This window comes from Balaenoptera borealis (genome assembly GCF_965194805.1).
Source record: "Balaenoptera borealis genome assembly, chromosome: 4".
In the NCBI taxonomy this organism is placed as follows: domain Eukaryota; kingdom Metazoa; phylum Chordata; class Mammalia; order Artiodactyla; family Balaenopteridae; genus Balaenoptera; species Balaenoptera borealis.
The window spans coordinates 46,777,317-46,802,330 of NC_138861.1; the positions used below are offsets into that span (position 1 = coordinate 46,777,317).

The following is a 25,014-nucleotide window of genomic DNA, read 5'->3' on the forward strand; positions in this document are numbered from 1 at the left end:
AGGAGCACAGATACATTATATTTCTGTTCTCTCAGTTCTTTATGAGTGTTCCAACAGATATACATCAAAGACAAAATAATTTTTGAGTGAATTTTATCATACTTTTGGATCTCGTTCATTTTAAAATAAACACAGGAAAAAAAAGTTTTTGGGAGGAAGGATGTGGGAGTTAGAGAAAAGAAAAGAGAGTAGAAAAGCTGAAACAGAACAAACATTTATTACATTTTCTCTAGACTTAATGTTGACCGATCACACAAGACACAGTTCTAAAAGTTGTCATCTCTAGGCCTGACATTCCATTTGAATTTGGTGTGTGTGTACTAGCACATAGGAATTCTCAAATAAATGATTTCACTTGTTTAAAAGTGATCACCAGACAGAAAACTGGACGTTTACTATGGTAAGCTATAAAGGCAAAGGAAAGATAGTGTCAACTAAATACATGTTTTATTGAGGTTAAAAAAATTTCTTTCTTCTTCTCTCTCTATATTTCTCACTTTATCTGTGAACCATAAGCATACTCATAATGAAAAACTACTTATATAATGAAAATATACCCATTTCCACAAGTGAAATATACCAGGTTTTCCCAAAAAGGTATTTTTGTTATGACTCAACAAGTGAATTTTGGTTTATTTTTTCTAGAAAAATCTATGTGACATTACCCTAATATTTTCATAGTACTTTAATAAATCAGGAAAATGCTGGGGGGTAATTTTCAATCTCCCAGAGACAGTCTAAAATATCATCCAATGCCAATAGGAATTATAAGCAGTTGCAGAAATGAGAAATAGAGCAAAGAAAGACTACAGCGTTTATACTGTTGTACTACTGCAATTTTCCTTCCTCCCTTCATTTTTTCCTTCCTCCCTTCATTTTTTCCTTCCTTCCTTCCTCCCTCCCTTCCTCCCTCCCTTCCTTCTTCCTTCCTTTCTTTATTTCTTCTTCTCTATCTCTCTTTCTTTCTTTTTTTTTTTTTTAGTTTACGAGATTGCCTTTAGGGATTCCTAAAACACTTTATAAAAAAATATATTTATTATTCACTTACTTCATTGCCCTCCAATTCAAAAAACTCAAACTTCATAGAAATTCTGTACTGTGTTGGTGCCACCACTTGCCACACACAGTGCTTGTTGGGAGGGTACTCCTTTGGCCAGCCTGGAGTGGTTATGGTGCCATTCAGTTTTGTAAGAAGTCCACCGCAAGCCGCTAGAAAGAAAGAAAAGGGAAAGGTTTCCCCTAATAAATCTACTCCCTTCTTAGCATCTTTCCATTGATAATCAAACATCTCAGCATTAAATTTCAACCATCTTCTGGATTTTTCAAAATCTAGAAAGCTGCAGTCTCTATTCCTTAGTCTTTAGTACAACTATTTTAATCATCTAATCCAATTTATAAAGTGTTATTTTGTAGCTTTGGAGCGAAGAAAATGATGGCTGTACATTTTAGATCACTTCAAAGTTGGGCGAGCAATATAAAGAAAACTGGGGGTCAGATTTCTTATATTTTAAATGCGTATAATAATATCTACACCATACGATTGTTGTGAGAATTAACAAAAAGATACATGTAAAGTACAATACAGCATGATGTAGTAAGACCAAAATCAATTGTTTATTTCCCCAAACTCTTTTTTTTTTTTCCAAGACAAGGAACTTGTTACTTGTTTCCAAGACAAGGAAAGAGTTACTTGAGCTAGCAGGCAAGGTAAACTATAGTAAATAGAGCATATTTGTTATTCCAAAAACTCCATTTAACAACTGGTTTTCTTTCTCTTTTGGATGATCTATTTAAAAGAGGTACTATTTATGTTACCTCTCTTTCTTATTGATAGTGAAATTAGGAAAATTAGGGTTTCAAAAGCAAGTTAAGTGAAATGAACATATTGTACACAGTTCCTAATTAATTCCTAAGGAGTCAAGAGTTAGCTAAAGTAACTGGTCTCTTGAATTGCCTTTGTGTATATAGGCATATGTATGTATATGTGGATATGTATGTTAGCTAATATAAATATTACTATATTTATAAATATATTTTTTAAACTACCTGTAATCTCAGGTTTACCATATTTGGTAAGTTTCTAAAGTGTATTTATTTTTAGTAGTCACGTGGAAATAACAGCCACATAACTTCATTATTATCTGGAATACAATGTCCTGTGTTTTAAAGATACTGTATTTTCTTCATAACTGTGTCTATTTTATTCTAGTATAAGAGGAAGGCATAAAAAGAGAAAGAGAATGAGACTACATGGTAGAACGAAATGGGTAGGGGTGTCAGGCAGGGAACTCCACATGCAAATCCAGTCCCACCTTCGCACGTCCTTTTGTCAGGTCCCAGCTCATAGCCAGGCTCGCAGGAGCACTGGTAACTGCCCAGTGTGTTCAGACAACGCTGCTCACAGCCTCCACGGTCAGGCTTGGCACACTCATCTTCCTCTATAAAAATGGCGACAATTAGACAATTGATTTCTTCAACGAAGGAACAGGAACAATTTGCAAGCCCTTGACTGATGACATACAAGAACCCATGTCACTGCAATCTAAGAATTGTGTAAGAACCAGAAGGACTGGGCCAACTGAAGATCACCTCATCTCAGACACAGTATGTTTTTTTTCTGAATTTAAAGTTAAAGAGGATTATTAAAACCTAGAGATTTTTCAGAATGGAATAGAAAAACTTACTGAAAAAACATGGATTCACCTGTTCATTTCATTGTATAGTTTGCTAGGTAGCCTGAAGAAATGCTTTTAAAGTAATATCATTATTAAGAAATAAAATATGGTGACTAAAAATTAAAAAGAAGGAAAACTATGAAACTTACTAGACCTCTTTAAATTGAAAACATTCACTGTTTTCTATATAGATATGTTGATCCAGAAAATACAATAATTCCATATTTTTGTAAACAGAAACTATTTTAATTGTATATGGTAACATGAAATATATATATGAAATAGACATATGAAAAATATATACTATTTTAAAAAACACATATGACAAAGTACTCCATAATCTCACTCTTTAGGAATAACCTACTGTGAGTTAGGAAAACAGCAAACAATATTCCATGGAGAAATTATGCATCATCCAAAGACTAAGCATTTTGTTAAGCAAATACACAAACATCACATGAGAGACTCTTATAGTATGTTTCTTCTACTGTAAAATATAACATAGAGAAGATTTAAAGCATGTAAATGAACATTTTAATGAATACTTGGGATACATATAGTAGAAGTGCCAAGGTTCTCTGCCTTTCAGTTCAAATGGTGAGCATCTAAGTAATGCTCAGGAAAAATCCATTATATTATTGCTCTTTGAATAATGAAAATATCTAGATATTATTCACACTAAATTTTGACATACACTACTGAATCCATCACTTATTCTTTAAAAATTATTATAGAGAAAATTTATTTTCTCTTTCCATAAAAGAATTTTATTCTATAATAACACACTTAACCTAAGTGCCTATGAATTTTCAAAATACAAATCTGATGTTATTATTTGCACTAAAATAGCTTTCTTTTTACCTGAGGAATACACACCAAACATGGGACATGAAAATAAACTAAAATTTGGTTATACAATTCAAAATTAAAGCTGATCAGTAATAATGTCAAAAAGACATTTTAGGGATCAGAATGTTCTACTAAGGAGGCCATAAATTATTTCTAATGTGGTAGAATTCTGTTCTCTAAGGGATGGTTTAGAAATGCTGCCACCCGGAAATAAATTGATAAACTATATATCAGTAATCCCCTTCTGGTTATGAACCCTTTGTTGACTATATTGCAAATATTTTCCTCTTGTCTGTATATTTCTGGATTTTGCTATTTTGACTATTTCCTAAAAAACAGGTGGTAGAATATCCTAATGGAGTTCCTACCCTGTGCTACAAATCTCCAAATTCCAGTTTTTTAACCAGTAAACTATTTCATCAAAAACCATCAAAATATCTTTATGAATAGTGCATACTTCAATCTTCAATATTACTTTATTTCTCCCCTAACTCAAAGCTAAATACCACATTTATCCTTGACAGAGAAAAGCTTCCACTTTAAATGATTTCAAATTACCTTTAAAAAAATTGGCAGCGAACCCTGCTTTGTTCACAGTTCCATCAGAAACAAACTTCATCCACAAGGTATTGGAGGTAGATCTGATATTTTCAGGTTTATCATAACCACAGAAACGCCCTATTAAAGGACTATTTTCACTGGTTCCATCTCGAACTTCTAGGTAGTCATAGGCACAGTTGTCATGTCTCTCAATCTGTAAGAGTAAAAATATGTGATCTATCTCATTAACAGACAAAGCTATTTCTATAAAAAGTATCATGTATTCTCAGTGCCATAGTACTAACATGGCCATATTACTTATACCAAAAGAGAGCATTTCTGTTGAGTGTGTATGGTAATATCTACACTGTCCATGAATAAAGGATTATTAATCTGGTAGAGAGACAGAGGAAAAAATCTATGAAAAAGTGCTTCCACATGCACTACGATCAATAGAAGTTAACTGCCTTTTAAAATAAAATAAAAATACAAGTAGTAATTCTTTGGAAAATAGAATTTAAGAGAATCCAGACTTATCATTAGAAATCTGGGCTAGATATGCTATAAGCAGTGCATAATTTGTTCTGAAACATAGTTATAAAAATTGCTCATAGTTGATCAAAAAAATCATTATTTTATCAATAGAGCTGCTGAATTCATATTATTGACAAATGTTGCACTATTTTAGGTTATACATATCTTTTTGAAGCAAAATCTGATAACATGGGATTACATTTCTTCCTAGTCTATGAAATCCTTTATCCATAGTTAGAATAGCTTTGTGTGGGAAGACTACTCCATTGTAGAACTAGCACTGGCCGCCCCTCTCAGGGTAACAGGCATGTTTAGATGAGCCTTTTACCTTAACATATTATTCTCGACCCATACACCCTGGATGTATTCAATCTCTTTCCTAAACAACTAAATGCAAATATTAGCTCAGACTATTGGATTTATGAAGAAGTGAATGTTTGTAGACCTTTGTTTTAGCCCTAAACTTCTACAAACAACAAAACAAAATTTACAAATTTTTTATAAATTATAAGACAATTTCTAAATAAATTCTTGCTTTTTTATTTTCATAGAAAATGGGCCCTAACTCTGAAGTCTTAATAGAGTCAACTACTTATTAGGTATTTGAAGCTGGAAAGCACTGACATCTATAATTATAAACCATGAAAAGTATCACATGTTGTCAACCATCATTCAACATACAATTCACTAATTTATGGAATTCTCCTATTACAGAACGAATGTCAGGGAACACATTCATTCTATGAACTACAACCTGTATGCATGAAACTGCTGGTATAGTTGGTTGAAGAAGTCATTTCCTGATTTGTCAATACATTAACAATGATAGTCTTCAAATTAGGCAGCATAAGGACAAACAGAAAAAAATAGATTTTGAAGCAGGTTTGGTTAGAACTAAGTATTGCACTTGCTGCTGCCCTTTTCCCAATCACAAATCAGAATTCATTCATTTCTTCAATAAATATTCAGTGCCGGTTCTGTGCTGTGCACTCTTCTCACTGCTTAGTATGCATCATTCATCAAAATAACAGAGCCTTGCCCTGCTGGAGCTTATACTGGTGGGTAGACAGCAAAGGAACAATAAACAAGGTAAATAATAATCATAAAATATTAGAAAGTAATACATTCTATGGAAAAATACAAAGTGAAACAAGATAGGAAGTATGAGCAGTGGGGGTGGCGGGCGTGAAGGTTGCAATTTTAAATTGCTCCTACTATCAGTAGGAGCTCACTGTGACTCATAAATCCAGATTTTTCCCTAAAAATGTATTCTCTTCATGTGTGGAATTATGGGAAAGAATTGGAAAATATTTAACATTAAAAATATCTCATTATTTAAAGCATACTTTTGAGACAGTAGCTGTTAAATAGAGAGGTGAGGGAGAGCTAGCAGTCTCACTAGGAAAACAATTAGTCACTGGGGTGACAAGGCCAATCTGACCAGCTATAACATACCTTCTTCTCTCAGTCTTTAATACAGTCCCTTCAAAATCAGAGTTCTCCATAAATATGAGAACATTTCCAGATGGCCAATGTCTATTCATTGGTTAAGGGGACATATAAAATAATATCTAAAACTCTCAAGGTGTACAACTCGATAAAAGGGTAAGCAAAACTGAACAAACAACAAAACTGTAGGAAAAATAACCAAAGGTCTCAGCAAGTCAACCTATCTATCTTCACCTGCTTGAGCAGCACAGAATGAAATGCTTGCAACTCATGAATTATATTGGAAGGGGGGAAAAAGTTAATTAGAAGAGGAAAGGGAGTGAGAACACACAATGAAGAAAGTAGCTGCTTGCCATAGAAAGTTAATTAATAGAAAAAAAAAATCACGTTGCTTCATATCAGAAGCCATACCAGAGTAAAAAATAAGAAGGTTAATTAAAATGGGTTTTTAATTACTATTTTGAAGAAATTACTGCTTTTGAAAATTACAGTATGAAGAAAACAAGAGAGACACTGTTGAAAAAAAATTACATATGATCAGTGATTAAAAGGATATAGGATAATGGGTATTTCCCTGTATATAAAACTCACCCTGTTCCTTTAATAGTTAAACAATAGATCTCTTTACATTTTAATTTATAGTGTATTCACTGGTTACTTAGTAAAAATTAGAGCTTTAAATATTTTATATGATACACAAAGTGTAAATATCTCATGGGTAAAATGAATAAAAATAACCAATTTTAAGATTGATTCCACCAGTACCTATTTATGAATTACATCTTACTTATATATTAAGTATTATGCACCTGGTATTAGGGGTAAAACAATAGAAATATACACTGTAGTCTCACACAGTAAATGCCATGGTTGTTGACCTAGATATCATATCAATGACCTCCATGATCTTTGTTTACATGTTTTTCCAGTTTAATTATATTAATCCTAATTGCAATACCAGCACAATAAATCTGCTCTATTGGTGTTAATTATAATTATACCTCTTCAACTACATCCACATAACAGTAATGATGGTGAGCACAAATAGGAGTTTGATTTATTTTATTTATGTTATTTGTGTAACGTTTTCTCCAGCAGTATTGATTACTTTATAAATTAGTGTAAATATAGTTGAAGAAATAAATATGGTTGAAGCTAAAAAGTGGATAAGTTCATTGATGTTATGCCAGTAACCTTAGGTACCATGAGAAAAAGAACACCAAAGTCAGTAATTCATAAAAAAAAGAAAAAGAAAAACAGTCTCTTCTTGATTTAAAGCATGGACATGTAATAAATGTTTGGTAATGATGATGCTGATTCATTACAGACTTTAAGGTAATCAGAACACAAACCATATAGGAATGTGGCAAGTTTATCATAACGTAAACAGACCTAATATGTATATAGAGAAAACAGTGAAAGTGACATTAAGTTCTGAAGATTTTTTTAGAAAACTGATATATAAATGATATTGGAAGTAAATCCAAATACACAGAGAAGGAAGAATAAGTACAAACCTTAGCCAGAAGGGATTAATATTACATTTCATTACTAAGTGGGGGGGTCCATGTCTTTACTGGCAGGTTAGAGAGGAAGCATCAAAAAACTGAGTTATTTTATTTAGCAAGAACTAAAATCAATTAAAAGTAACCTAAAGTAGTCAGCCTCTCATTCTAACACTGCCAACCAGTGCAGAGCTTTGTGGTCAGTGCATGTGGGGGAGCTCTAAGACTGAAGGAATGCCAGCCCTGGAGTGAGATACCATACCCAGGCTCAGGGGCCATTCACACACTTTGCTTTCATTTTACAATCAAATTTCCAAATAAATATAACATTGCAAAAACATCTACTGCAATACCTACTTATTTGTAAAAACCTCTGAAAACTCCAAAGTTTCTAGGTAATAGTTTCAGTAAAAGCTCTCCCGTACTCCCTGAAAAATTGAAAATAAAATTACCATATGATTCAGCAATTCCACTTCCGGGTTTTATATTTGGAAAATTGAAAGCAGGGTCTTGGAGAGATACTTGTACATCCATGTTCATATCAGCATTATCCATAATAGCCAAGGGGTGGAAGCAATCCAAATGTCCATCAGTGGATGAATGGATAAGCAAAATGTGGTCTATACATAAAATGGGATATTAGCCATAAAAAGGAAGGAAATCCTTTCAAGTGCTATAACATGGATGAACCTTGAGGATATTACACTAAGTGAAATTTAAAAAGTCACACAAAAAGTCAAATATTCTATGATTTCACTTACACGAGGTACCTAGAATAGTCAAATTCAAAAAGACATAAAGCAGAAGAGTGATTGCCAGGGGCTGGGGGGAGGGGGAAATGGGAAGTTGTTGCTTACTGGGTAAAGAGTTTCAGTTTTGCAGGATGAAAAGTGTTCTGCAGGTTGATTACACAACAATGTGAATGTACTTAACACTACTGTGTTATACACTTAAAAAATAGTTAAGATGGTAAATTTTATGTTATGTCTCTTTTAACATAATAAAAAAAGTCTTCTGTGAGTGTTAGAATGTAATTTCAAAATATAATTCATACTATCAACTCCATAAATGATTTAACTTTTATAGATAATATAACTTAAAATTCTATACATTTAGAACAATGCTAAGTCATTATTTTTTGCTTTGAGGTAAAATGTTAAAGAAAAGTATGACTAACAAAAACAATCAAGATTAGCATTTATTATTAAAAATAAATTAATTTTAATAATGAGAAAAATACAGTAAGTTTAAGTAATAAATGCTATGACAAAAGGAATTTTAAATAAAAAGGAAAAACGTTTAATAGATGATTATTTTAAAATGTACCACTGTCATATTTAATATTTTATTAATTAGTATTAGTTTTATTATTACTATTTAATACTTAATGAATATTGATACGTATACAATTAGAGCTCAAAAATGGAGGAGAAAAAACAAAATGCTCAACCATGTGAAAATCAAAACCATAAGGCTGGGTTAGGTCTATTTTTATATGATTCAGGTTTCTCAATGCTGCCATTTGATTTTTTTTTTCCTTCATGACACAATTATTTTTTACTCACTTATAAATTTAATAAATATTTACTGAAAACCTATAATGACCAGATAATAAATATATACTTGACAGTATATAAACAGTGATGAATAAACAGACATGTCCCTGACTGACAGGCATTTATTGATTAAACAACTCAAATGTACAAATGACAGTAGTTATGATGGGAAAGAATTTATTGCCATGAGAGAATTAGATGCCTCATTTTGCTACCAAGACCTGGGTGTAAGAGTGCCAGGCCATGGAACTGGTATCACTCACAGTCTACCAATTAAGAACGGTGTGACCTTGGGAAAGTTTATTTAATCTAATCTTTCAGAGCAGAATGATAGCCTAAACTATAATTCTGAAGAGCTACTTACTTCTCTTATATAGTCATTAACCAATATACATTCTTAGCCAAATATCCAAAGATAGTGCAGGGCAAGCATTAAAATGTTAACTAATTAAGATCTTGTCTTGGCTTCCTAGTTCATTCACAAAGACTAGTCTACTTAACTTAAACTAATATAAAATATTTAAAGGAATTAAAGTATTACTCTTAATTAGGTAATTCACAAAGTACAGTTGACCCTTGAACAACGTAGGGGTTAGGGGTGCCAACCCAGCACAGTTGGAAAAACCGCCAACTGCTATCTCTGCCTCAAAAACAAAGGAACTGATAAATGACTCACCCAAGGGAAGGAGGCTGAAATAGTTTGGAGAGGTTCACCACTTAAACCCTAATTCTTCTGATTCCATATATTGTGATCTCTAATCAAACACAAACTTTCCCCCACACTTAAAGATCTGTAAAATGAAAATAACAGGTACTATGTTTATTTTAAAAAGTCTACATATAAGTGGACCCCTGCAGTTCAAACCTGTGTTGTTCAAGGGTCAACTGTACCAAGATAAAAAATTTTCGTATGTAGTTTAGAATGTTGCTAGTAATGACAGGAAAGACTATAATATACTATGGTTTTCAAAAGGAACATATAACCAAATCACAGTGTGTAGAAATATTGATAAGTACCTCAAATGTAATCCCACTTAAATAAATGTATGTAGGGATTTTAATTAAACATAACTAAGCTCTGGGTTTATTTCACTTATTTCCTGCTTTATTGACATTTCTTTGAAGTTGTACTATAAAGTCTCCCCAACTTTTTCTCTTATGTATTTCTGCACACTGAAAGTTCTCAAGTGAAATAGTAGTATAGAGGCTTTTTTACAAATAACACCACTGCTGAAGAGAAGACGGTCCTTCAAAATGATTTTAGACATTATCTACATTCATGTACAAACTCACTTCAGTATTGGTCTTAAGAGTCAACATACCAGTAACTACTAGAGAAGAAAAATCTTCCCAAAGGTGATGATTACAGAAGTATTAGGACTCTATTACCCTCATTAACAAAAGCACTTGTTCAGATTTCTTTCTGTACTTACATTAAAATCTAAGTAGCATTAGGAGAGGTGAATATTCATGACATAAATTCACAGAAAGGCATAAATAATGAACAGCCAGTAAGTTCTTTATAGTAGATTTCAACAGAACTAGCTTATCTTAAGGGCCCTTTTATCTGAAAAAGGGAGAGAGTAACATAGGGAATAAAAGAGTTACAAAAATAGAAAGTGTTTGAAAAAGTCAAAGATTGATATCAGTGAATAAAAACAGTTTTGTCAGAGAAAGACACAAAACACTGAGAAATAGTGAAGACCTTTTTAAAATTATACATTTTAAATATAAAATGCATAAGCTGTATATTGAAAATATGTTATGTAAACAAAAACAAATCGATATAAACAGATAACTGAGTAACTGAAACAAACCACCTAATGACCACTAGACCAAATTAAAAATATATACAGTTGATTCTAGTATTAGCAGTAGTTGAGTTCAACAAAGTCACTGAAAACACTGAGTTAGTGAATACTGATACATGACTCCTGGAGAAATACAGGGTTAGGTTCCTGAGAGCTTCTGGTCACAAAATTTCTGTCATCATATCAATACTTAACCTTGCTTTATGTGTGTTTCTGTTTAAAGGTACCTTCACAGATATTCCAATTCATTAACAGTGAACTCATGGCCAACAGTATTATAACGCACGCCTGAAAGTCTAACACAAAGATTTTCCCCATGAGGCACATGGGGAGTAGTGTTTGATAAAACTTTAAGCAGAGGAGTGTTTGATATAACTTACACTGTGAAAGTATCATCCCAGCTGTTGTGTGGATATCAGGATATGTAGGGCAAGTGTAGAGATGTGAAGAGCTCACCAAAGTTCCAAAGCAAGAGGCAGTGATTAGAACAGTGGTGGCCAGAAAGTAGGTATAAAGTGGTCATGTATGTGGTATATTTTAAAGACAAAACAAATGGAATATGCTGATTAATTGGCCTTGGGGTTTAAGACAAAACGTGGAATTAGGGATATTCTTTGAGTAAATAGTGACATACTGAAACACTAAATACTGAAATAGGGAAGACTGAAGGTTAGTGTGAGTAAAACAAGACAATCAAAGGCTTGATGTTAGTCAGTTAAAGATGAGAGGCCTACTAGACATTCAAATATGTCCAGCATATAAATAAAGGAGGAAAAACATAAGGAAATAAAGCAAAATGAAGAAAGGACAGGAAACTAGAGATAATAAATAAAATGTACTATCAGCCAAACTGTGACATGATTTTACCTCATTTCCAAAGCTTAGCAATAACTTATTCCTTCACTTAATCAACAAGTATTTATTAAATGACTACTCTGTGTCAGGCATGGTTTTAAGTGCCTGAGGTGTAAATCTTTCTTATTTGTCCTTACATTATTCTATTTTTGAAGAATATCACTCTTACTATATTGATATATCAAAACAAACAAACGAATGAAAAAAACGTAGAAAACCAAAAAAAAACTGCAAACCAGCTAAGCCAGCAATTTCTGCATCTCTGTTTTTAGATGCATGGAATGAATGTATTTGCTGACATCACTACTATAATAGAATTCTATAAAACATTGAATTATATATTGAAAGGCAGTTCATCTCTTAATTTTTGCAATAGTACAAACTATTAACACATGTAATGTGGCCATTAGATAATTTTTCAGTGAACCAGTTGTTTTGGTCTAAAAAGTGAATCCTACCCAATTTTAGTTTACTCTTTACAATAAAGTGTTCTATTTGAATAATGTTTGCAATCCAATAAAATTTAAAAATAAATGTGAATCAGATAATCTCAGAACCAAGGTTTCCAAGAATGCAAAGGGGTCAGGGGCATAAACATCATGATCACAGCATAAAAGAGAGTTTTTTCATGATTAAAAAGAAATATGTCTTGAAAATTAAAAGGTACAAGCAAAGGGGTAGAGACAATACCAAAAAATATGTTACACAGTTTACAGGTGGGGGTATGAGTTTCTCTGGGCTTTTGAGTAACACCTGGATTCCCCTGGAGCTCCTGCTATGGGGACTGGGACACTACACAGTCACCACACTCAGTGGCAAGTACATCCTGGCAATGAATGGGGTTCTCTACCCTGGCCTTCTGATCACTTGGACAGTAAGTAGGCCTTCTAATTTCAGTAAAGAAATAATCTCCAGGAATGGCATCTGGATCTCTAACTCTTTCCTGGACCTACTGCCAGCACCTCATCATTCCTTCCTACTCCACCTTGGGCTCTCAATTTCTAGCCTGATTCTGTAATTTAAACATGCTCAGGAGTTCTTGACAAATTCCCATATCCCTTAGCTTCTAATCCCTCACTCAGTTCTCCCCACTACACAAAAATGACTCATTAGCTAGTGCAGTAGTTTTAGATGTAGACTTTGCTGCAGGATTCTGTCTGGCCTTTGGTTTATTCTGCCCTCATCTAATGCAGTGTCGGTGCTGATCTCTTCCCCAATAAATATTTTTGATGAAGTCAAAAGCTCCTAAGAATATTTAAATCCCTGTTTTTTGATATAAATAATTTTTGGCACAATGATAAAAAGGTGAAAAATGGATTTACACTGTAACAACAACAAAAAAGATGATCTACCTTTAACCTCTTAGTTTAGAAGAGAAAGACAAGTTTTTTATTTAATGGACTCTTCAAGCATTCTTGTGAAACAAGCCTGGGCATTTGTCAAAAGAAACTATTGACAGTACTTCAAACATTCTAATTCAAAAAGCACAGATAATGTAAACTCACTTTAATCTTCTTGAAAATGTCTGCAGTAAGAGGAAAGAAGGAAAAAAAAAAACCTCTTTCGCTCTTGATGTTGCATTTTATAGGCAATCCTTTGCTTCTTTGTTGATGAAAAAGCTGATTCTCTAGTTCTTTGCTTTTTTAATGAGGATCCCATTAAATGCACTGTCATTTATGGAGGATGTGCCCCACAAAGGCTGCCTGAAGGACTTTACCTCAAAGGCCTGAAAGGTCAGCCCGACATAGCAGTCTTCTGACACTGCTATTTTCCATACACATTCTTTCATCGGCCTGTAGTCATCGGGATAATTAGGAGACTGAATCTGTCCTTCATTTTTACGTATCTCACCTCCACAGATAGCTGAGGAAAGCAAAAATAAACAAATAAATAAACCTAGACATGCTATTTCATTTTCGTTTTCTTCTAAGATAACATTTTAGTTTGGTGCCTTGAGCTGAGTATATAAAAACCAGGTTATAAAAATCAAGGTTGGCTGGTTGTAAATACTTAGTTGGTTAAAAAATAAGAATCTAGTCACTTAACTATAAATATTAGATAACAGTCAGCAGAGGAATATATGATTTTTTTATCACTGTTAATTCACATTTTTACCAAAAACAAGCATTTAAAAAAAAAACTTTAAAAACCTTTTGAGATTTTGTAATTTATTCTATGTGAGTTTCCTCTTTGATTCTCTGAACTGCTTCTTTAGGTCTTTTACCTCAGTGGAAGAGCTGATCAGGAGAGAAGCTCCACAAAACTCCCTGGGCCTCTGGCTGTGAGCGGCCCTCGTGCTCAACATCTGTGGCTCCATCCAAATCATACTCTTCACAACCACACAGTTAATCTCTAAAACAAATGCTTCCATTCTCTTAAAAGTCTAAGAGAAGCAGAAATCTTCTGTCTTCTAAATAGCCTAAACTTCTGCGCTGGCAGAGGCAGGAGCAAGAAGGGTCTTCTCTACCCATGATCTGGCAAGAAGGTTTTTAAAGCCAGGAAGCACAATGCCAGTTTACTGTTTTAGATACATATAGAACAAAGCCTCTAGTAAATTCTTCTTGAATGCTGACTCTCTCATTTAGACAAAGCAAGCTCCAGAACTGTGCGCAATTACTTTCTGTGCAGTTTACTTTATCAAGGCATTTCCGCAGTACAGGTATCAAATACACACAAACTCAGCACAAAGAGAAGTGGTAATTTCTTCACAACATTTTAATGTTGTCATGAAAAAACAAAAGTTTTTCTTAAACCGAAGTTTAAGAACTCTTTTGCCGTTTGTTGTTGCTGTTGTTTTCCACACATCTCTAATGAGGTTTTTTTCCCCCCACACATCCCAGATGAGTACATTTACATGTTACCACGTTACTGGTACCAGAAAGCAGGTTGTTTTTGCAGTTCAAATTTACCGAGTATTTTTATTAAAATCATCATAATGAACATTATAATACAGGTTTAGAAAATTTTGTAATTAAAATACAGTTACAATATCATTCTAATGAAATTGAGAGAAAGGATATTTCTGCTTAGAGGTCTAAGAGGAAGCCATCTCTAAACTCAGTGTGACTTGCCTTCATAGATGGCTGCAAAGCCCTTTCCCACCCAATTACTGCTGCTACGAAACTCAATCCACATTCTGCTGTCTGTAGAGGTAAGAACTTCAGGCAATTTGTCCCCACAGAATCTACCTAAAAGAAATAAAAGAATAAAGAGACTCCTAAATATGACTTTATATTCTACTTGCTTTTCATACTAGCTACAAATTGCATGCATAAAACCTGATTTGGTTCCTATATCTACCCCTAGGAACTAGAGCCATAACTATTCCTTAATATTTACTTAATAAAGGTGGATAAATAAATCCCTTCATATTTATTTATAGAATATTGGAACATATCACTCTCAGATTAAATGACTGATGTCAGTATCATTATCTATAGAATTAAGAAACAGCTAGCTCAAAACATGTCCTATTTGTAAAATGACACATGATATATCAAGGTGGGGAATATTATTCTATGGAAAACAGATAAAAGTACAGGTGATGCTGAAAAACTGCTTCAAAATTTCAGTTTGGTCATTAGTAGGGAAGTGACAGCTCAAAGTATAGTTCTTTGTTTAGCCATGTTCAATGGCGACTTGTCAGGGAAACCCACAGGCTGCCCAAGGATCTTATGTTACTACATACATTCCATCATCTCATCTATAAAGCTGTAGTATGTAGTGTAGTAGGCAGAATGGCAAACAGTATCAGAAGACTTGATAATGAGTTCTAATTTTTTTCTGATTGTTTATCCACAGGCAAGTATAATACTGAGCAAATACATTATTGCCTGTCATTCCTTCTTCCTTCCTTCAACCTTCCACAAATATTCGTTGCTTACTGTATATCTGCTACTGTGCTCTAAGATTTTATATGATGACAGAAAGTTAAATATGACAATGCACATGAAATAATTCCACAAAGAATAATATATTGTCATCCATTTTTGTGTGCCCTTGGTAATAATGTCATACAGAGTTTTCGTATATGAAAAATGTCAGTCAACTTAAAACAAATTCATACTAACAGATAGCAGGTGAAAAAATGTCTCCCTAAATGGCAAAGTAAATTAGGGGCATGTAAAAGAGAGCAATGTCTCTTAAACTGTAATGTGTGGGAAAGAGAGGGGGAGAGGGATAATTAGGAGTATGAGATTAACAGATACAAACTACTATGTATAAAATAGATAAACAAAAAGGATTTACTGTAAAGCACAGGAAACCATATTCAAAACCTTGTAATAACCTGTAATGGAATATAATCTGAAAAAAGAATCTATATCTATATATCTATACCTATATCTATATCTATATCTGAACCACTTTGCTGTACACCTGAAACTAACACAACACTGTAAATCAACTATACTTCAATTCTTTAAAAAAGGAAACTGGAAGAAAGTAACCTGACTAAAAGAGAAAAAGCTGTAATGTGCATATGAATTGCCAGGGAGTCTGTCAAAATGCAGTCTCTGGTTCAGAAGGTATGGAGTGGGACCTGCATTTCCATACTTCTAACCTTCTAAGTGATTCTGATGCTTCCAGTGTGACAGCTGCACTCTGAGGAACAAGGTCTCAGAGGAAATAGTGGGGAAAGCTTTCCACATGAATATTGTAGTCAGACTAAGCCAGTCTGTTAGGCCATTATACCCTGCAGTGTGTAATGGTGATGGTGCTCTAAAAAGTGTTCTCAATATTTCAGTTTTAGAATTGATTTTTCAATATGAGTTTAATGAAATGTTTTCTTTGGAACACACATAAATATATTACAAATTGCTTCATCTAGGCTAAGAAACTAAATGTTCAAGACAATGTTTTCCTCATCCTGATTTATCAAATTAGCTCAAATCTTAGTTTTTCCTTATTTTTAAGCATTTCTACAGATCTCTTGGACTTACTAAGGCTGCTCTCACTTTTAATACAACAGTGTCCATTCAGCAGGTTTTAGATATTAAGAAGAAAAGATCTGTAGGCACATAAACACAGCTGAGTAAAGCTACTTCTAAAAATAGAAGGAAAAGTTACAATCTCAAAAAAAAAAAATCAGTAGAGTAGATGCTCACATGCTCACAGCAGCTCTCACCTTTAAGTAAAACAGAGGGCAACAGAAAGCGCCTCATGTAAGTTAGTGATGTCGTCTGTGGTTAAATGTTGGTAGCACACTTTCGTGAGCATCAAGTCTGAGCTACAATTTATACACAAACTGCAGATGCACCTTCTCAGCCACAAAAACTTGAGTAGCAAAACTGTGATGTCTACAGTAAGAACCAATATCCTTGGCGCAGGAAGCCAGCAACCAAATGTGTACCTAACAGCTCACGCTCTACTGCCTTAGCAAACAAAGCAAAACAACATACATACACAAATACACAATTTATCTGGTTTACTCATTAAAACTCTGACTTTAAAATTAAAAATACAGAATATGTGATGATTATTCACTATAAGCTATTCTAAATCATTATGTTCAGGTCCAAATACCACCTCATAATTGAAGCTGGTTTAAATCAATTAATTGTCTATTTATCTATCTGTCTGTGAGTATTTTTGCTGTGATTGAAAAAAGTATAAGAAAAATTAAAATGTTTGTTTCATACATTTTAAACTCTAAGATAACTCTTGAAAGAATTGTCTCTAGACAAGACAGACTACATGCATAGCCACATAAGAGGCAAAAAAAATTTCTTACCAAGGAGAGGTGATTTCCTCCAGTACCCATCTCTTACTTCAATGTAATCATACCAGCACAAACTACTTTTGTATAGGTCCATCGTAGTAAAGTTTAAGACAATCTGCAAAATGTAACAAAAGAATACACAGATTAAAAATGATTGTAACTTCACATGGCTAGGAACCCAGGACTACTGTGAAAAGAGATTCATAGCACATTTTTTTTCCCTGTATCAGTATCCCTCTAATACTTTTTAAATAAACAACTCAAAAAAACACCCATTTTCTCATTCACTTTAATGTCTAACAATTTAGAAGCACAATGTCAATAAAGAAACTAAACATTTCAGCAATTAAACCAAAGTTTCTGTAAAGTTAATTTGAACAATTGTGAAACAAACAGAAATCTTTATTCAAATAGTTTATTTTGAATTTTCTTAGATAAACATGACTTAAACCATGAGAACTTCTGATTTTACTATGAGTGTCTTCTTTTTAATAATTTATTTCAGACATCTATAATTACGTTAAAAATAACCACCATGTGCCATATTCCGGGAACATAATATCATTGTGTATGTTGAAATGTTTTAAATACAGCTCTAGAATTAAAATTTGTCCATGTAACTATAATCAAAGACAGATGTCACTATGTTTCTCCAGATCCAAGAATATGTATTCGAAGACCTTTTAAGTTAGAAGATCTTGTACATGACCCTTTATTCTGTACTTTGTTTTGAAATGATGTTGCTTTTTAAGATAATTCAAGAGCAACTTTAGAAAAAACAGTTTTCTTACTGCTTTATAAAAAGACTTTACTTTTCATATAATTAACTTTTTTTTTAGTTGATTACACCAAAAAGTAGAGCCAAACTAACATAAAAATGCACGTATCTGCTGAGGTAAAATTCACTTGGAAAATACTTTTGTATATTCAAAAACTCATTCTAACTCTATTCTACTTAAAACATCTAAGATGCTTAAGGTGTACAATGAACCTGTTCTTTAATCTAGAAATTGAAATGGACTTTGGCCAAAAGCAACAAATTATGAATATTTGACATATTTCTAATATAAAACTGTAGGTTGTAACAGTATTTACAGAATCCTTTTGTGTCAGTATAAAAATTCGAATGTAGGAAGACTCTCGAGGAATGAAAAAAAAGAAAAGAAAAAGTATAATCAATTTTGAATCCATATTCCCTAAACGTACTACCTTTTTTGTGTTAGAAAACATATACTTCTCCCCTTTCTTGAGCATAGTATTTAACAGAAAGGTAAGTACTAATTATGGCAAATCAATCCTCACTCAACTAGCTTACTTCTTCCTAGGATGAAGATACAGCATAACAATAAATATTTTTCATGGCATCTTATATCTCAGCACTGTGATGATCATTGATGAAATTGTATGCCAAAGTTCGTTTTAATTGCCCATATAAATAACCATTTCACAGAGATGGAAACTAAGAATTTATCTAACTATAATGAAAGTCAGTTGTACCTTATAATGGTGTTAACATTTCACCATTAAATTCAACATTTACCAGTTTCTTTAAACATGTACTTTCTTGATTACAAAAGGATGAAATCTATCAAGGATGTGAAAATAGAGACAAGATGTTGTTTAACTGTAATGCAGTAGGCGTGGCATAATTTGCTTCGGTTTAATAAAACTTCATTTATTTCTTTCTACCTTATTTATAGTTTTTTTCTTTTTCCTTTGTTTTTTTTTTCTTCATCTGATTTTATCATTCTAAATATTCTAAAAAAGTTTTACAAGAATTTCCAAAATATCAAAGGACAAAGGACTAATCTTTTTTTTCCCTTTCTTTTTCAATAACCCTCCATATTTGATTATCAAAATGCATAGTTTCTAAACTATTTTCCTGAAGTTACCAATATGCTTGCTCTTCCATCTCTGAATACCAATTCAACATTAGGTTATTCTTAGGACATAATTGGGAAATAATTTCTGGTTTCCCTCCTTATATTTACTTTAAGGCTGCTACAAATGGGGAATACTACCACTGTCTGATATTAAGTTTCATTCTCCATTTGTATTCTCCCTATAGCAACCACCAGGGTTTCAACTCTGTATGATCATATGAGAACTTATTTGTTATAGCAGAGACGGCAAAACTAGAATACAGACACAAACAGTAGACCTCAAGGCTCATTTGTGGCTTCCCTCTGGGATATAAAGGAGAGTTGTATAATGGTATGCAAAGAGTTTCAACTTCCTCCTCGATGAGGAAAAAATCAGCTAAATTGGAGGGATGCGTGTCATCAAAATTTATTCAAAATTGAAACGATGTGGTTGGATTGCTAACAAATAGTTAATATTTGAAGTCCGGAACACACACACATACAACATACGTGCACGCACACACACACACACACACACATACACACACAGTTGGAAGGGGGTAACTCTAAACAGAAAAGTTTCCTATCTTGTTTTTAATCTTCTATTTTAAACTCCAAGCACTGTGAAGGAACAAAACTGGCCTACTTTAATGTAAAACATAGCGTCCTTTAGAAGCAGAAAATGTAATAAAGATAGGTTTTCTAAAATCAAATCTTAGGGCTCTGATGTAGAAGTAAAATGTTGGCCTTTGACTAAGGTTGCTAGCAGAATCCATACTTGAATTACAAATCAAAAGCACTTGAAAAATATTTGATTGTTTTATATTATATTATGCTATTTTATATAAATATGTTGCATCTTTTTCTCAAAGAATGATGAAATAAAAACTACCTAGAACAATTATATAGATGTTTTATTTCTTATGTTAAGTATCAGTTTACCATTTCTCAATTTAAAATTAATCATAGTTCCTCTGGAACATGGGATTGAGGGAGATACAAGGAACAATTCTAAGATTTCCTGTCATCTGTTTGGCGTCTTAGTTGCTATTCTGCAAATTAAATGGATTCAATTGCTATGGAGTTTGCTTATTAAAGACTTTGTTTTACAATCTTACAGAGTGAACAATCTTGAAGAAAGGCAGATCAACAGTCAAGGGACTAGATGTCTGGAAGTCTCCAGAGAAAGATATAACCAGTGAACTTTTGTCAGCACGATTAAGATATTACTGACTACCTAAATTAATTCCATGAATACCATAAAAAGACCAATTAGAATATATTTATACCTTATAGTGCTGGGGCTGGGGAAGATAGAAATCTTGTCAATTAGACTGATATTATTAAATAGTTCTTTAGAAAGAGATATTAGAATTAAAAGCAGTAAAATAAAATAGATTTCAGGGCTCCATCCAGAAGTAGCTTGGACAAGTCTGATAAACTCTCTAGGCAGACAACAGTTTTCTTCTCAGAAATAAGACTAGGGGCAAAATCAGGGACCAGTAAACTATACCCCATGGGCCAAATCCAGCCTATAGCCAGTTTTTGTAAAGAAAGTTTTGTTATACACATTCTTTTACATATTGTCTATGACTGCTTTTGCAATACAATGGTAGCATTGGGTATTTGAACAAACTGTATATCTGGCAGAGCCAAAAATATTTACTGTATATCCTCTCCAGAAAGATTTGCCAAATCCTAGAATAACTGATAATTAAGGTTTTGTTCAGTGCTGAACTATATCATACTAAAGGGAAAATTTGCATTTATTATCACAACTAGGAGTTGTTTGTGACTGTGAGTCAAAAAGTGTAGGTTCAAGTTTTAGCTTCTCAGTTTGCTAGTTTACTTAAACTTTCTGAGTTTGAATGAATGTTCTTGCTATAAAATGGAGATCATCATATCAGGCTGATCTCAGCAGAATTAAATCAGAAAGATTTAATTGGATAATGTGTAGAAAAACACTAAGGTAATCTAAATACATTGTTAAGAATCTCATGTATTATTATTTTCATGGTACATATTTGAGCATCCCTTACAATATAAATCCTAAACAGTTATGAAATAAATAAAAATATTAATCCAATTTACTTAATCCAACTCTGCTGGGAGACATAAAAACATTAAAGTTTCCCAGGAAAATCAACATGTTAAAATAAGGGATTCTTAATTTAAATTCTAAAGAAGAAAGGGCAGGAGAACTTGGGGCCTTGGTTTAAGCCCCTGCCTTACAACAGACTAGTTGTATGACTCAGATCATAATTCCATCAGGGATTCATTATATGGCAGATGAAAACCAGGAGCTGGATTAGGCTATGAAAATAATTTTTCTGCTTAAATATATATGATAATATCTGGATTTTGAAATTTTGATTTGTCATCACCAACTATTCACAGGAACACTTTTTATACCTGCCTTTCCTTAATCCTTACTCCATCCCTATATCTAATCAGTTGCCAATTTCTATAGATACTCTGCAATGCCCCTGAAAATGTTCTCCTCCTTCTATTTCACTGTCAGTGCTCTCCATGCTTCTCTGAATTAATGTAAGAGCTTCACAAGATGTGTTTTGGTTTTTAATTGAACTCTTCTCCAATTCATCCTACACTCTATGATGATTTTAAACCCAGTAAAGTTGGGTTCCCATCATGGTATTGGTGGCTTTACATCCATCATTATAAATTTCTAAGCCTGGGCATCAAAGATTCTAGGTGATAACCTACCTTTGCTGCCTCACTTTCACTATCTCAAACGAAGAATCTTCATCCCACTCATCCCTGACTCTTGCTATTGCGTCCTGACAAAGTACCCCAATTTTAGTATCCCTTTATTCAAGGTATACATAATTCTACCTGGGATCCTACTTTCTCCTTCCCTATTTCTAGAAACTCTTCATATCTCTCAAAGTTTGAAATAAATACTGCCCTCTCTTCAGTCATGTCTGGATCTCCCAACAAAATCTGAGCTCTCTTATCTCTGCAAATCCATGACAAGTTGTGTCTTGCTTTCTTCAGCTATTTTTCAGTTTGCCTATTATATTACTAGGCCTTGTCCTTGTTATATGTTTGTAAGATTCTTGATGGCAAAGATTTCTTTCACAAACAAGCAGATGCATTTATTTTAATAAAATCAAAGATTTTTCTACATAGCAATTGTTAAATTTAAGCAGTGGCCTTTGGCAATATAAATATTATATTGTAAATTGACCCCATATGTGTAAATCATTAGATTTTGTAAAAAGAAAGTTTTGCAAAATGAAAGAGATCAAATGATAGTTTTTAAATGGGCTATATAGGAAAAGAAAAAAATATTAACTCTAGTCAAGACATAAGCAATATGCCCTTGTAGAAAGGTCAATCAATTCTAAGGAATGAAAAAATCGATATTATGTGCTTCTGTCAGCTCAGTACAGCTACATTCCCAGAGGCACATTCTGGGCTGTTCCCAGCATTTGCTGTGCAATGTCAAGGACGGCCTGGGATTGAACAGGACTGCCTTTACCTTAGGAAGCTCAGTCCTAGGAAGACATACATGTACACTGACAATCTTATTATTATTATTATTATGTTCAATCTTATTATTTTTAACTGTGGTAAAATAAACATAAAATTTAACATTTTAACCATTTTAAGTATACAGTTCTGTGGCATTAAGTACATTCACATTATTGCGCAACAACACTCTTATTTAAAAAATATTTTTTCCTGGATAAAGTAATATAAGTTTATTGTAGAAAAGGAAAGGAAGAAGAAATCAAAACCTATTTGTAAACCTACCAGGGAGAAATAAGCATTGTGTTGGTATATACCAACACAATGCTTATATTCTTCTATAATCTTGTCTCTAACATATGTAATTTAAAAATTAGATCTTTTCATGCCTATGATTTTTAACCTGCTTATTAAACTTACCAATAATTTGAAAACATAGTCTCTAGTTCCAGGAAATACAGTCTTTTAAAAAAAATAGTTTGTAATAAGGGTGCCATGATATTTTAAAATAATAACTCATGTGATCATCTTCAGAGAGAGAAATTTAGTGACAGTCTTCTCATTTATACCATGTTTTATTCCTTCTTAATAAAAATAATTTGTTAAGTAAATTATCAAATAAACATTTCACTTTTGCATTGGCCATTATGTATATTTTTGTAAAATAGAATGTTTAGTACTTAAAAAAAAATCAATCAGTGTTTTTTTTCGACTTTCAAATTTTATTTTGTTTTCAATTTTTCATTTTTCTAAATAGCTATCTTTGCATATAAACAGATAATTGCTGTAGGATAAATTTCTAAGATAAAGTGTTTTGCAAAATGTGATACAGATTAGCAGAGTTCTTCAGAAATGTTATCTCAATGTTTATTTCCAGGAGCTGGGTACTCTTACCATCATTTGATATTATCATTCTATTCCTTCTTTGTCAATTTAATGAATGAAGTACAGCACATTGTTGTAACATTACTTTGATAAAAAATGAGAGTAAACAATTTCATACATTGATTAAATATCTATTTACCCTGATACTTCAATAAATACTCTGCTTCTTCAGTCATTTTCTAATATGGTGTAAATCTTTATTTATTAATTTATAACAGCTCTTCATATATGTATAACATCAATGTTGTCTTATCCATTTGTGCTATAATATTCTTCATTTTGATTTTAATATGTATATTTGCATTTTTATAAAAGAGATTTAGTTTATGTAAATAGCTCTGAAAAATTATTTTATTACATTTTCTTTTTTTCAATTTATGTACCTGACATCTTTTTCAAAATAAAAAACAAATCATTTATGCTTTCTTTAGAAAAAATATGCAATATAAAATAAAACTTTAGGGATCTCCCTGGTGGTGCAATGGTTAAGAATCCACCTGCTGATGCAGGGGACATGGGTTCAAGCCCTGGTCCAGGACGTCCCACAGGCTGCGGAGCAACTAAGCCCATGTGCCACAACTACTGAGCCTGTGCAGTAGAGCCCACAAGCCAGAGCCACTAAGCCCGCATGTTGCAGCTACTGAAACCCACACACCTAGAGCCTGTGCTCTGCAAGAAGAGAAGCTGCCGCAATGAGAACCCCAGGCACCACAACGAAGAACTAGAGAAAGCCTGCATGCAGCAACAAAGACCCAACGCAGCCATAAATAAATAAATAAATTTATAAAATAAAAGTTTAATGTTTTCAAAAATATTTTAAAATGATTTCATTATTATTTATTAAAAAAATCTTTTCCCAATTTATTTGAGACATCATCTCTATAAATGAGTATGTGATGTCTTCTCTTCCCTGAGGCATAATTCTGACTTTTTTAGATTAATCCAGAAGCTTATTTTACAATACCACAGAATTTGAATTACTGAAACTTCATAATGTTTTTTTTACTATCTTACAGTGCAATTCACTCCCTTTTGTTAATTATTTTCAAATTTGCCTTGGGGGAGAGAGCTTCAAGATGGCAGAAGAGTAAGACGTGGAGATCAACTTCCTCCCCACAAATACATCAGAAATACATCTACATGTGGAACAACTCCTACAGAACACCCACTGAATGCTGGCAGAAGACCTCAGACTTCCCAAAAGGCAAGAAACTCCCCACGTACCTGGGTAGGGCAAAAGAAAAAAGAAAAAACAGAGACAAAAGAATACGGACGGGACCTG

The 25,014-nt window shown here is 33.0% G+C and overlaps 1 protein-coding gene across 1 annotated transcript in view; it reads right to left on the minus strand.

The window, feature by feature from the left end:
- Positions 1-25,014, minus strand: part of TLL1 (tolloid like 1) — a 257,300-nt gene that overhangs the window by 50,094 nt on the left and 182,192 nt on the right. The window contains exons 10-15 of the mRNA XM_082391226.1: positions 17,506-17,608; positions 14,846-14,962; positions 13,492-13,637; positions 4,083-4,278; positions 2,313-2,438; positions 1,049-1,209 (exon numbers count right to left, since the gene is read on the minus strand). Coding sequence (XP_082247352.1) covers positions 1,049-1,209; positions 2,313-2,438; positions 4,083-4,278; positions 13,492-13,637; positions 14,846-14,962; positions 17,506-17,608 — 849 coding nt within the window. The remainder of the gene's footprint in view (positions 1-1,048; positions 1,210-2,312; positions 2,439-4,082; positions 4,279-13,491; positions 13,638-14,845; positions 14,963-17,505; positions 17,609-25,014) is intronic.